The sequence below is a fragment of the Elgaria multicarinata genome, chromosome 13, assembly GCF_023053635.1.
Source record: "Elgaria multicarinata webbii isolate HBS135686 ecotype San Diego chromosome 13, rElgMul1.1.pri, whole genome shotgun sequence".
NCBI classification, from domain to species: domain Eukaryota; kingdom Metazoa; phylum Chordata; class Lepidosauria; order Squamata; family Anguidae; genus Elgaria; species Elgaria multicarinata.
Genome location: NC_086183.1, coordinates 29,734,287 through 29,748,155, shown reverse-complemented (window position 1 = coordinate 29,748,155; position 13,869 = coordinate 29,734,287). Strand labels below are relative to the sequence as shown.

Below are 13,869 nucleotides of genomic sequence, written 5' to 3'. Positions count from 1 at the left end.
AATATGGACAAACCCGCTGACCCAATGGTCCGATGCACACCGCGATCAATTCCTACATCCTCTTGTCTTTGTGCAACAGAGGACACTAGAGAGAGAGTTCTCAGCACCTCACCAAACTCCTGTTCACAGGAATCCTGGGGCAAACCAGGTGTGGGAAAGGGATAGAATGCCAATACACGTTTATGTCATTAGACCCCCAAAGAGCACTCTTAAAGGCTTTCGTTGCAGCAATGTAATTTCAGGGGTGCTTCAGGGGTGGTGCCTTTGCAGCCAGGCAGATGTGCCCTGGATATTTTTGGCTCCATCTAAACAAGCATCCCAACCCCCAGTGCTACTGGAGGGCATTTCTCTGCCCAGCTAAGTTCCATTGACTGGCACAGAGCCTCAGGAGCCAACAGTGAGAGCCTCATCAGATGGTGGTGGTGGCAGGAATCACATATCCCTACTATTTATTTATTTATTTAATTAATTTATTACATTTCTATACCGCCCAATAGACGGAGCTCTCTGGGCGGTTCACTATTGCTATGGCCTCCTGCTGCTGTCCCATAATAGCAACGATCTCTTTCTGTAAACCACCCAGAGAGCTCTGGCTATGAGGGCGGTATATAAGTGTAATAAATAAATAAATTTACATGGGGACAGATAGAGGAAGCAGCAACGACCACGTGGCCCATTCAGTGGGCATTTTTATTGAGCTGCTTTTCCTGCACACAGCAGGAAATGGCGGCAAGATTCACTTTTTTTTAAAAAAAAGTCGGATTTACCAGGGTCTATTTTGTCACGGAAAAAAACCCAGAAGGGGTGGGAGATGTGCGGGAGGCGGACGGCGCCGTCAAAAGGACGCGCGGAAAAACGTGACCGGACAGTAACGAGCGTGCGATAAAACGCTCATCTGGTGACACCGTAAAGGAAATATTGTTTTACGGTTGTATTTTAAATTCGTACACTGATATGATTTAGGTTTTATGAGCAGTAGCGCCCACATTGTCTTTACGTAAAATGGATCGTCTGCAAGTGTTGTTACCCGTGCTCGTTTCTTTCCAGGGACTAAAGCCAAGAGAGGCGACCAGCAGCAGATCAGCTTGGCAACAATGCAGTCGCCTTACTTGCTGGTGATGGCCATGCCCCCTGAGCGCGCAGAGCTCCTGCAAAGTCACCGGCATAAGCGATCCATCCAGGACGTGAACTACTGTGGCCAGTAAGTAGTTCGCAACCAGGAGGGAGCCAAGACTATGGTGTGCGTGGAGTTAATTAGAGAGGTTCTATTTTTCCTTTCCCCCTCCAATTATTATTATTTATTATGGTCGCAGACCAGCAAAAATCAATGTAAAACATGCAAAGGATAAATAAAAAGTGACATAAAAACTAAATACAGCTTTCATAGAATCATAGAATAGCAGAGTTGGAAGGGGCCTACAAGGCCATCGAGTCCAACCCCCTGCTCAATGCAGGAATCCACCCTAAAGCATCCCCGACAGAGGGTTGTCCAGCTGCCTCTTGAAGGCTTCTAGTGTGGGAGAGCCCACAACCTCCCTAGGTAACTGATTCCATTGTCGTACTGCTCTAACAGCCAGGAAGGTTTTTCCTGATGTCCAGCTGGAATCTGGCTTCCTTTAACTGGAGCCCGTTATTCTGTGTCCTGCATTCTGGGAGGATCGAGAAGATCCTTTGTGAAGTTCCTTCTCTCAGGAGGATGGCAACGTTATTTTTCTAATCTGCACTGAGGTCCTAAGAAACTTAGAGACCCTTTCAGTAATATGGGAGGACACATCCCTTAAACAGGTTAATACCAAAGTTGTGGGGTTACATCCAGAGAAGGCTGTTAATAACGGAAAGACTAGCTTCTTTCTGCATTCCTCATACATGTTACAATGCAAAACATGTTCGACAGATTCGATTGGCCCAGTGCCACAGGGACAGATCTGTTCATTAACGGTCCATTTTGTAGCCATGATCTCAAAAAGCAGCAGTAAAATACTTCAGCCCCTGGACCCTCCACACTGCCCCACTAAGTTGGCAACGCAGACAGTGAAAGTGCAAAGTGGAGGAATCCTCAGCGCCTTGCCAAACGACTGTTCACAGGATTCTTGGGGCAAACCTGGGTAATCCTAACGCCAAGCATGGAGTGTGGGGTTTCTGAGCGGCCATCTGGGCACCGGAACCGCCCCGCTCCTTTTCCCCGGTGGAAGGCGACCAACCGCTGGTCGCCTTCCACCAGGCTCCGCCCCTGGGGTTGACCCCAGATTAGCCCGGAGCGACGTCACCCGGCAGAATGTCGACGTCGTTACGTTTGAAAAAGTGGGGGTGAATCCCCGACGTTTTCAAAACGCAGCATTGCAGGGAAGCCGCCCAGTGGCTGCGAAGCTGCGCTTGCATCGTGTGACCGACGCGGCGCTGATCCAAAGCCACCGTGGGGCTTTCCCCACGTATAGACAACCCCCAGGTGTGTGAAAGTGATCGAAAGCCGATGTAAAGTTATGCCCAGAAGCGCACAGTTAAATGCGTCAGTCCCATTGGTTTCATTTCAAGAATGGATTACTGCAACGCGCTCTATGTGGGGCTGCCCTTGAAGCTGCTCTGGAAGCTGGAGCTAGTGCAGAATGCTGCAGCTCGGCTGTTGTCTGGAGCTGCCCCTTTCCAGCATGGAACTCCTCTGCTGAGGGAACTGCACTGGCTGCCTATTCGCTACCGGGCCAGGTTGAAGGTTCTTGTACTTGTGTACAAAGCCCTAAACAACCTGGGACCGGGATACCTGAGAGAGCGCCTTCTCCCTTACCAACCTGCCTGGTCACTGAGGTCATCCCAGGGCCTGCTCCTGGTGGTTCCACCTAGATCCATCCTCCGATTGGATTCCACCAGGGTAAGAGCCTTCAGTGTGGCTCCCCCCCCCTCCTGTGGAACTCCCTGCCTCTGGAGGTCAGGCAGGCTCCAACCTTGTACTCCTTTCGGCGCCTCCTGAAAACATCTTTATTCCAGGAAGCCTTTCCTTAATATGCAGCCCTGAGTCTCTGTATTTGCTTCTTTTAAAATTTGTTTTAAGTGTTTTATTCTGGTTTGGTTTTTTTTTTTCCGTTTTATCTTGTTTTATTATGGTTTTAATTTTTGTGAACCACCCAGAGAGCTCCGGCTATTGGGCGGTATAAAAATGTAATAAATAAATAAATAAACAAACAAACACCGCTCCGAAATTTTTCAATGGGGAGTGGTATATAAATATTCTAAGTGAATAAATCAATACATTTCTGTGACGGTGGTTCTCCCGACTCACATGCCTTTGTATGCCAGTTGCTGGGGAACCTGAGCGTGAGGTGCTGTTGCACTCGTGTTCTGCTGGGCGGTTTCCCATGGGGAGCAGGCTGTGTAGACAGAATACCCAGCATGGCTCTCCTTATGAAGGAGTGAAGGGTGAAGAGCTGCTATTTGAGAAGGGTTAGAAGGACGTAGGCACTAAAGCAAAGTGGGTGGGACTGGCATCCGGAAGCCGGGACACTTTGTCATTCTGAGAAGAAGATTGGGAGGACGGTTGTCCCTGTAAGTTAGGAATATGGGGAACGTGTCCCATGAACTGCCACCAAATTGGTGTGTGACCTGGAGACTCATTCGAAAAACAGACCGAGTTGGCTGACACTGGATTTTCTGCCAAGCAGACTTTTAGGGTCTAGATCAGAAAAAATGGAAAGGTGGTCAGGACTCCTGAGTTTGTTCTCTAACTCCTTTCTGGGTTCTTCTCCTCCAGGTCGCCAGAGGAGAAGAACTGTTGCGTGCAGCGCCTTTACATCGACTTCCGTAAAGACCTGAAATGGAAGTGGATCCACCAACCCCAGGGCTACTACGCCAACTTCTGCATGGGGGCCTGTCCCTACCTCTGGAGTTTAGACACTCAGTACACCAAGGTGAGGGTGAAAGCCCGGAAACGTTCTCTACTCCTACCCCCACCACCACCACCACTGGTCCCAGCCTCCCAATTTGAAAGCTGATATAAACCTGATCTCCCATTTCCTGGCATTGAATGAAAAGTCGGAATGCCACAGGTGACGTGTAGGATAAACGGATGAGCCCTCTTGGCTCTTCCTTACAATTTCCCAGCCACCCTTCATGTGCACCAGAACCCACCTGTGGGGATGGGGGTGAGTGGGGGGTGGGGGGTGGGACCTGAGCTGAATGTGTGAGAGAGCCTCCTCCTCCTTCCTCCGCACAGGGCAGTGAATTCTGGTCTTACAAGGGTCAGCAGGAGGAGATTTTCTCACCTTCAGCGCTAGTCTTCTCTTGGGGTGGAAGAGTTGAGAAAGATGGGGCACTGTGGGTGCTGTTCCTGCTCCTCCTCTTCATCCCACTATTAACTAGCTGGGCATTTATTGTGTGCTCAACATTCCCTACTCACGCTTGTTTACAGGTTCTTTAGACAATGTCGTGAACCTCACTCTCACTCACTAGCCTCACTCTCTCAGCCAGGAGCTGGGTGTTCAGGAATGCTGCCTTTGCTACATATTCTGTGAACAACTGTGCCTGAAAGCCTGAATTTGACTAAGAAGAGCACTGTGCAGAGCAGCACCTCGACTTCAAGATCTGGAGTATTTAGTAGCAAAACCTGATGAATTTGAACCACCATCTGTCGAGCTGTCCTTGGATTAAGATGTGAGGTTGACAAGACTGTCCCTGTGAAAGAACTGGGGTTGTTTTTTCCTGAGTGAGAGTGAGGTTCTTTAGACAATGTTTTGCTTTTGTGTCTAACCAGCACTTTGGGTGAGGTGTTGTTGTTGCTATTTTTTAGAGCAGGGGAAATGCAGCATTTAAATGTGAAACTGAAAGAAAGCGTAATTTCCTCTTGAGCATTTGTGCTAGGTGCCACAGTGACACCTAGAGGTTATGCAGCAGAAAAGCAGGAAGGAAAAGAAAGCCTGCTCAACTTACAACTCACCAATGTAAAAGTAGTCCACCAGCAGCAGCCGTGTCTTATGGCTGCCCGGTTGCTTGATAAACCCCTCACACATCATTGGCAGTTCAAGCTGGCCAGCAACTCAGGGTTTAACAAGCCCTTGATGGGCCATCATTCATGGCTGATGGGCTACCTCACACCTTGATGCGTTATGCATCAGATCTGCCTTAAGATGAGAGTCCAGAATATGAGGCCTCTAACTTGATCATTCTTTTTTAATTTTGATAGGTCCTATCTCTTTACAACCTACACAACCCATCTGCCTCAGCCACGCCCTGCTGCGTCCCAAAGGAGCTTGCGCCCTTAGGAATCATGTACTACGTCGGCCGTCAATACAAGGTGGAAAATCTCTCCAACATGATTGTCAAATCATGTCGATGTAGCTGAGGGAAAGGACTCACGGACTTGGAACATTGATTCTGGGCGGGTTGGAATTTTGAAAAAGCCGGGTGGGAGAAGAGTCCGGGACTGGAGCTGAGAAGAAGAGACAGACAGACAGACAGACAGACTGCCCTGTCCACCTTCGTAAAACCTCATGCCTTTAAAAAAAAGGGGGGGCTTTAAAAAGAAACCTAATTCAGTGAGATTTATTATTATTAATAATAATATTTTATTTTATTTGTAAATTTATGTTTTGGGGTTACGTGGAAAATCTTGAATTCTTTTTAATTATTTTGCTTCAAATGTCGAGAGAATTATAATTATTGTAAGAATAATATTAGTCATTTCTTAAACAAAACGAAACAGAAAGGTGTCCTACCCACCCACCTCTACCCCTCCTGCAATAAAATATGCATTGGAAGAAGAATAAGAAGAAGAATCTGGGACTTGGATTTTGAACACGGGCGGAAGCCAGTGACAGGCGTCCCCTCCAAGAAGCTCTTTGCAAGACGGAGGGAAAGTCTGGTTGGGGTCAAGACACATAAAAGGGATTTGAAAGGCACCGGGTGCCGTGTTTTTGGAAGAATGCCCAGCTGAGATTCCGATTGGCCCTCGGGATGGTACGAAAGGGCCCAAGCTTCCTGCAGGTGCCGGGATCGCCGGACGATGCCGCGGTCACCTGAAGGGATTTCCCAGGCCTTTGCCCCGCAAAGAAGATGGCGGAAGGGAAGACGTTCCTACTTCCCACCAACCAACCTCACAGAGCTCAGGGACTGTCTGGCCCTCCGTGTGGCCTGTGCTCGAACTCTGTCCTCCGGCCCCTTTGTGGAAGACAGCTCAAGTCATAGCTACCGTCCGTTCTACGTGAAGGCGTCTCTTGCCCCCGTGCAGGACGAGGCAGAGAACGAGCGAAACGCAGGGTAAGGTTCCTGTGGGGCAAGTGACTCCGCCCACTATACCTGGCTCCGCCTTCTGGCCATTTGGCCCCGCCTCCTCAGCCAGAAGATCCACCACCTGCTGGCTTTCCTGTTGATAGGTGAGGGTGCAGGAGCCGGAAGGGGCAATGCAGACTGGATTTCTGGTCGTGGGAGCGATTTTTGCACTCGTTCAATGCTAGGTCAAATGCCAGCACTGGGGATGGCGAGGGAGGGGCTTTTCAGGGTCGGGTGAGTGGGGGGGGAATTGGATGTCACTGTCATTTTTGAGTGTAACATTAAAGAAGAGTTTTCCCGCCTGGATCTATAGCTTGCAAACATTTGTTCTGTTGTGACTGCTGCCTGCCTTCCCAGAGCTGGGGATAAAATCTTAGAGATCCATGTATCTAGACCAGGGCCGGATCGACACCAAGCAGGATGGAACACATTGAAAGCGGTTTGACAACAGTATTTGCCCGACATTTCAGACTTTTTTTTTTTTTAAAAAAAAGAATTCACACATTATCTTAACTGCAGCTGGGATTGCTGTACAACAGTGGGTTCAAAAGGCTGTTTAGTGTGTTGTACTGAGTCTTTTGGGGAAGTTACCACAACCTCCCAGGACAGCCATGTTGTGGTGGTGCCCAGGACAAGACTCTTTTTCTAGACACTCTCTCCTCCACCCCCCTGAGTTCCAGAGTTATCAAAGAAAGCAGAAGGAGATAATTATTTCTCCCCTACCCTAATCGCAGAACCTGAGGTAACCCAACGGAGTCCGCCCGCCTGAGATTTGAGATCTGATGGAAGAGCCCTCCTCTGCATCCCACCAACGTGAGACATACATTATGGTGGGACGTGGGAGAGGGAGGGCCTTCTCTGTGGTGGCACCCTGCTTGTGGAGGCCCAACAGGTGCCGACACTGGCTTAATTTCAGCGCCAAGTTAAAACATGGCTTTTTATCAACGCTTTTGAGGGCTAAATTCTCCATGGTTACACATAGTTTAAATTGTTTTTAATTCTTTTATTGCTTTTAAAAAAAAAATAAAAAAAAATCTACCGGTTTTAATTTGTTAACGATTTAATACATTTTTAGCTGTGTAAATTATTTATGTTTATATTGTTCTGATTTTATCTGTACGTCGCCCTGAGATCCCAGTGATAATAGGGCGGGATACAAATGTTTTAATAAACAATAATAAATAAATAAGTCTCAGCAGTAGGCTGTAAGGGCAGTAGAGGTTGGTGGCTTTGATGACAGCAGGGCCATGAATCCTCTCCAGGTTTCAGTCAGGACTCTAAAGCAGCTCTCCAAGGTGTGGATCGTGAATCCACTCCAGGTTTCAGTCAGAACTCTAAAGGAGCTATCCAAGGTGTGGACCATGAATCCGCTCCGGGTTTCAGTCAGAACCAGTCAGGACTCTAAAGCAGCTCTCCAAGGTGTGGACCATGAATCCGCTCCGGGTTTCAGTCAGGACTCTAAAGGAGCTCTCCAAGGTGTGGACCGTGAATCCACTCCGGGTTTCAGTCAGGACTCTAAAGGAGCTCTCCAAGGTGTGGAGCATGAATCCGCTCCAGGTTTCAGTCAGAACCCTAAAGGAGCTCTCCAAGGTGTGGAGCATGAATCCACTCCAGGTTTCAGTCAGAACTCTAAAGGAGCTCTCCAAGGTGTGGACTGTAAATCTACTCCAGGTTTCAGTCAGAACTCTAAAGGAGCTATCCAAGGTGTGGACCATGAATCCGCTCCGGGTTTCAGTCAGAACCAGTCAGGACTCTAAAGCAGCTCTCCAAGGTGTGGACCATGAATCCGCTCCGGGTTTCAGTCAGGACTCTAAAGGAGCTCTCCAAGGTGTGGACCATGAATCCACTCCGGGTTTCAGTCAGGACTCTAAAGGAGCTCTCCAAGGTGTGGAGCATGAATCCACTCCAGGTTTCAGTCAGAACTCTAAAGGAGCTATCCAAGGTGTGGACTGTAAATCCACTCCGGGTTTCAGTTAGAACGCTAAAGGAGCTCTCCAAGGTGCGGACCGTGAATCCGCTCCGGGTTGCAGTCAGAACTCTAAAGGAGCTCTCCAAGGTGCGGACCGTGAATCCGCTCCGGGTTGCAGTCAGAACTCTAAAGGAGCTCTCCAAGGTGCGGACCGTGAATCCGCTCCGGGTTGCAGTCAGAACTCTAAAGGAGCTCTCCAAGGTGTTCTATACCTTTACAGTCCGGACTGGTTCTGACTGAAACCCGGAGCGGATTCATCGCCCCACTGACATCAGAGCCACCATCCTCCGCTAGGATTTTAAGGGTACCCGGAGCCTTGCCTGTCTGGAGGACTTGAACTGGGACGGTTGTCTTTTCCTACCATTCCAACAACCAACAGGGTCCAGCTGGTTTGCTGGCTCCCTCCCCACATACTCTATTCCAGGCCCTGTGGCTCCAGGCCCAATGGATGCTGCAGCATTCCCCTTCTGCCACAGAGTAAATATTTAGGAGTGTCACGTTCTTGGCCAGAGCTGCTCCTTGGCGACCTTCACGAAAGCTTCCTGTTTGTTCCCATGACAATGCGAAAAGGGAACTCTGGGTCACTGCTAGGATGTCGCTGGCTCTGGGGAGAGGGGCCGGCAGCTGATGATAATAACAGGGCGCCTCGGCCCGCATTTAGCTGGGTTGTGAAAATTGCTGACAGAGGGTTGAGTTTGGAAAAGGGGAAGTTGGAATCGCGGGGTGGGGAGGGTGGCAAAGATGCTGGCAGCAAGGTGCATAGGGCGCAGCGGCTATAAGCTACGTTTGAGGTCATGGGAGCGCCAACCTACCTTACAGAGTTGTTGTTAAGGTTAACTGAGTTGATATATGCACAGTGCTTTGAAGGTTTTTATTTTTGTGTGTGGATGGACCACTGGGAGTTAAAACTAGAATTTAGATAGGTGGAAATCCTTTCCTCGTCAACCTCTCTGCAGAGGAATGCCTGCCAGCTTGCAAAGGATTCTGGGGCATATGTGAGGGCACGCACAGTTCACATCGAGGGATGAGCACCATCCAGAGCGGTTGGGCCTCGCTGATGCCGATTGTGAACTGGGATTGCCCTCTACAGTACACCCAATTTCCCCTGCAGCTGCGCCTCACAGGGGAAGATAGGTCGCAGTAGCGAGCCGATTTTGTCTGCCGTCTTCTTGGGGAACGCTGTGTGAGATGGGCAATCGGCCAGCCAGCCAGAAATATAGGTGCACACGTAGAAAGGACGATGGAGGATTAACAGATTAGACAAAACGTGTGTGGATGGATGGGGAGAGATAGGAGAAAGTAGACGGATTTGGGGGTGTTCCAGTCCCTGGAAATCTCCTCTGCCTCCCAAGACCTGGCTCTTCCGCACTGTTTGCCTTCTTGGAGGCGCTTGTCCAAGCCTTCTGTGGTCCCTGCCAGCCCCCGCACAGGATGCTCCCCAGACAGAGCACGCAGAGTTCATTGGCTGCTCCCTCGTGCCAAATGGACGGATAGAAATGGACGGAGAGTTCCCTTCCAGACAGCCCGGTGGAACTGGAACCCATAAGAACATCAGGAGAGCCCTGATGGATCAGACCAAGGGTCCACCTACTCCAGCACTCTGTCCACACAGTGGCCAACCAGCTGTCGACCAGGGACCAGCAAAGCAGGACATGGTGCAACAGCACCCTCCCACCCATGTTCCCCAGCAACTGGTGCACACAGGCTTATTGGCTCTGATCCTGGAAGTAGCACATAGCCATCAGGACTAGTAGCCATTGCTAGCCTTCTCCTCCAGGAATTTATCCAACCTCCTTTTAAAGCCCTCCAAATTGGTGACCATCACCGCATCTTCGAGAAGTGAATTCCCGAGGCTGCTGAGAAGATCAGCAAGGTGGAGAGGGTTCCTGTGTCCCTTGTCCTACAATTCCCATCAGCCCTCAGCCAGCTGTGGGATGATGGGAGTTGTAGTCCCAACACATCTGGAAAACAGCAGGCTAGGGATGCCTGCTCTAGACTAAAGATGAATTTCCTAGGAGTTACCAAAAGCTCACTAACGTAGGATGCAAAATGTGTGGTCCTCCACATTTTGGCCTGCAACTCCAGTCAGACCTTCGCCAGCACACGCAATGGTGAGGGATAATGGGGGTTGCAGTCTAACAACATCTGCAGAACCACCCATTTCCCCCATCCTGGCTTTAAGAGCAGTCCTTTAAAAATGGCAACACAACTTTAGGAGGGAGGAAAGGAAAGGAAAGCAAGAAAGACAAAGACCTTGTAGTAAAGTTATGGAAGAGTAGAGGTCGCTGTTTAAACGGTACGGTTTAAGTCACATTGGAATTCGGTGCACTCTGAACATGCTCAGGGGCAACCTCTCTATCTGTTCCACGGTTGAGCGCTGACCAGTTAAGTACTGGTGGGAAAACTTGAGCTGGGAGAAGGGCAGGGCGCTAGGGAACCCAGGCCTCCTGGGGGTGCCTCCCCAGCTCTGGGAGAACTGGGACGGGTGTGCAATCACCCCTGGAAACCTTTTGCCCTCGTTCATGCGCAATGCGCCTGCCTGGCTGGAAAGGGCCCTGGCTCCTGAGGATCCTGCCAATATCCCAACTTGTAAACACACTCGGGGAGTTTCCTTCCGTTGCCAGGGGCCGGATTTCGGCTCCGGCATCTGAACTGTAAACAGAAGCTTGGCCAGGAAGAAGCTTGGGGAATTTAGAAGCTTTCCCCCCCCCCCTTCCTGGGGAGGTTCGTGGTAAACAGGGAGGCAGGCAGGGAGCCGAGCTAAAAGCAGATGCTTGCGTGGCTGCCCTGTAATCACCCCTTGATCAGTGGAGCACTGGTCATTTGGTGGGAGGCAGCCAGGAGCGTGGACCCAGAGGAGGGCAACTTCGGGCAGAGCCTAGCTCCCCTCCACCTGTTGATGCTCTTGAATATTTATACTAGTAAATAGGGCTGGCATTCTGCACGGAGAGATATGCGTTCCCTAGCTGCTACTGAAAGACTCCGCTTCCCCCCTGCCTGCCTGCCAGCCATAGGGTGGCCGTGAGTGCTTTTTTACAGAGGACTGTCCAATTTAAAAAGAAATAAATGAGAGACTGAAAGAACTGGGTAGGCATGTTTAGCCTGGAGAAGAGAAGATTCTGCAAGTCCTTGAAAGGTGGTCACACAGAGGAGGGCCAGGATCTCTTCTCGATCATCCCAGAATGCAGAACACAGAATAATGGGCTCAAGTGACAGAAAGCTGGATTCCGGCTGGACATCAGGAAAAAACTTCCTGACTGTTAGAACAATACGACAATGGAACCCATGACCTAGGGAGGTGGTGGGCTCTCCCGCACTGGAGGCATTCAAGAAGCAGCTGGACAGCCATCTGTCAAGGATGCATTAGGGTGGACTCCTGCATTGAGCAAGGGGTTGGACTTGATGGCCTTAGAGGCCCCTTCCAACGCTACTATTCTAATATTCGAGGATTGTTGCTCATCCACACCTGGACAGCAGATTGAACAGGCGGGCTCACCGCCCAGAGAGCTTCGGCTATTGGGCGGTATAGAAATGCAATAAATAAATAAATAAATAAATAAATAAGCTCACCCTGGGCACAGTCGAGAAAGACAGTATTCCTATTTTAATTGGAAATAATTATTTCTAAATTTGCATCTATGCGTACAAATGAGCACACACAAATCAGTGGCCTCTTTGGTTTGCCTCTTTTTCGACGATTCGTAAGTGGCCAACTTATCCCCCCCTCCCCCCCAAAACACAGTCTGATTGAAATGTGCAAAGAGACAATGATCCCCCAAGCTAGTTCGAACCAGGAATGATTCCTATTTGCCACTCTGGCCTCTCTTGTGACCCGGCCTGCAAAATGCAACAGGCTGGCTTAGCTTGGACTTAGCTTTGCAGCCTGGTTTGGAGTGACAAATAACATTTTAAAGCAAAATTGGTTGGTTGGTTGGTTTTAAAGAAAAGAAAAACAATTGAGCTTTTCTGCCCCCTGCAAGAGCGTTTCACAGTCAGATTGTGGGACCGGTAGGCAGTGCTCTTAGAAGTGGGATAACATCTGGCAGCTAGAAAGAACAAGGCCCCCATCCAGGCGTTCACCTATTGTGAATTCGGCACTCAGCTTTGTGAAGCATTGCAAGCTAACAAAAATAAACAGCGTCTACAATTATTTCTGGGCTCAGAATAGCCCTGTGTTGTGCCTCCTGCCTTTGCAGCCGAGATGCTAAGTTGGGAGATACACATCCCTGACCCTGGCAGACATGAGTGGGTGAGCGAACGACAGTGGGAAAGCATACACATCGCACTGCTTGGTTTGCATACCAATCTACAGATGGGAAACTTCCTTGGAAATAAGCAACTCCCAGGGGTCAGAATAACTTGCAGCCACAACTTGAGCAAGCACTGTGACGCTGCGGCAGAAAGTGCCAACCCTATCCAGGCATTGAACAGAAAAAAACACATTATTTTACAAGGCATGAAATGTTCTCTGCCATCTTGAAAATGTTTTCAAGATGGCAGAGAAAAAGTCAGAGATCAACTGGCAGCAGGCATGAGAGAGTGACGCCGTTACACCTTCTCACTGGCTCTGCACTGGCAGCCTAACACAGTACAGCACATCCAGAGAGAGAAAGATGGAGAGGATGAGCAACAGCAGCCTAGCGGAGTGATTATTATTATTATTATTATTATTATTATTTATTTATTTATTTATTTATATAGCACCATCAATGTACATGGTGCTGTACAGAGTAAAACAGTAAATAGCAAGACTCTGCCGCATAGGCTTACAATCTAATAAAATCATAGTAAAACAATAAGGAGGGGAAGAGAAGGCAAACAGGCACAGGGTAGGGTAAAACTAACAGTATAAAGTCTGCACAACATCAAGTTTTAAAAGCTTTAGGAAAAAGAAAAGTTTTTAGTTGAGCTTAGAACTTTGAATTTCAGCAGTGGTATCCTTAAAGCCAGGGTGGGCAACTTGCGGCCCTCCGGATGTTTTGGCCAGCTCCCATAATTCCACGCCGTTGGCTACATCACTAGGGCTGATGAGATTTGTCGGCCAAAATATCTGGAGGGTTGGCAAACAACCTCAACTTGTCCTGGTGCCATGTCATGGAGGGGAGATATAGGACTGGGATCATATCCTGGGTGTGTAAATGGGCTGGTTGGCAACACCCAATGCCTCTGAGGCCTCTGAACAGAATGAATGGATCACCATCATCTTTCGGGGTGTGTGTGTGGCTCCTGTGTCCACAAAAGCTCACGCCATCATGCATCTGTCACTCTTGAAGGTGCCACAAGCTTCTTTGCTGTTTTAGGAGTTCTCGATCCTCGTCGAAGCGTTCTTCTGTCAACACTGATCCCCTCAAAGGAAACGTTCAAAGTGGAAGCTGGGGGTTGCTTGCATCACGAAACATCCACAGACTCTTGTGGCACAGCAGAGGGCTTATTCCAGCCCCTCCGAGAGAACCGCACCTAGGGCTCATCTACACCAATCAGGATATTCCACTATGAAAGCAGTATATAAAAGGCTGGAGCCACGCGTCTGCTTTATAGCGGTATTGAAATACACTGACAACTGCTGGGGCCCATTGACACGTACCATATACCACTTTCATAGTGTTACATCCTGATTGGTGTAGATGTGTCCTGGGCCCCAACAGTTG

The 13,869-nt window shown here is 49.2% G+C and overlaps 1 protein-coding gene across 1 annotated transcript in view; it reads left to right on the top strand.

The window, feature by feature from the left end:
- Positions 1-6,451, top strand: part of TGFB1 (transforming growth factor beta 1) — a 29,002-nt gene extending 22,551 nt beyond the window's left edge. The window contains exons 5-7 of the mRNA XM_063139723.1: positions 1,048-1,201; positions 3,740-3,896; positions 5,168-6,451. Of these exons, the coding sequence (XP_062995793.1) occupies positions 1,048-1,201; positions 3,740-3,896; positions 5,168-5,326 (470 nt within the window). The 3' untranslated portion in view covers positions 5,327-6,451. The remainder of the gene's footprint in view (positions 1-1,047; positions 1,202-3,739; positions 3,897-5,167) is intronic.
- The last annotated feature ends 7,418 nt before the right edge of the window (positions 6,452-13,869 follow it).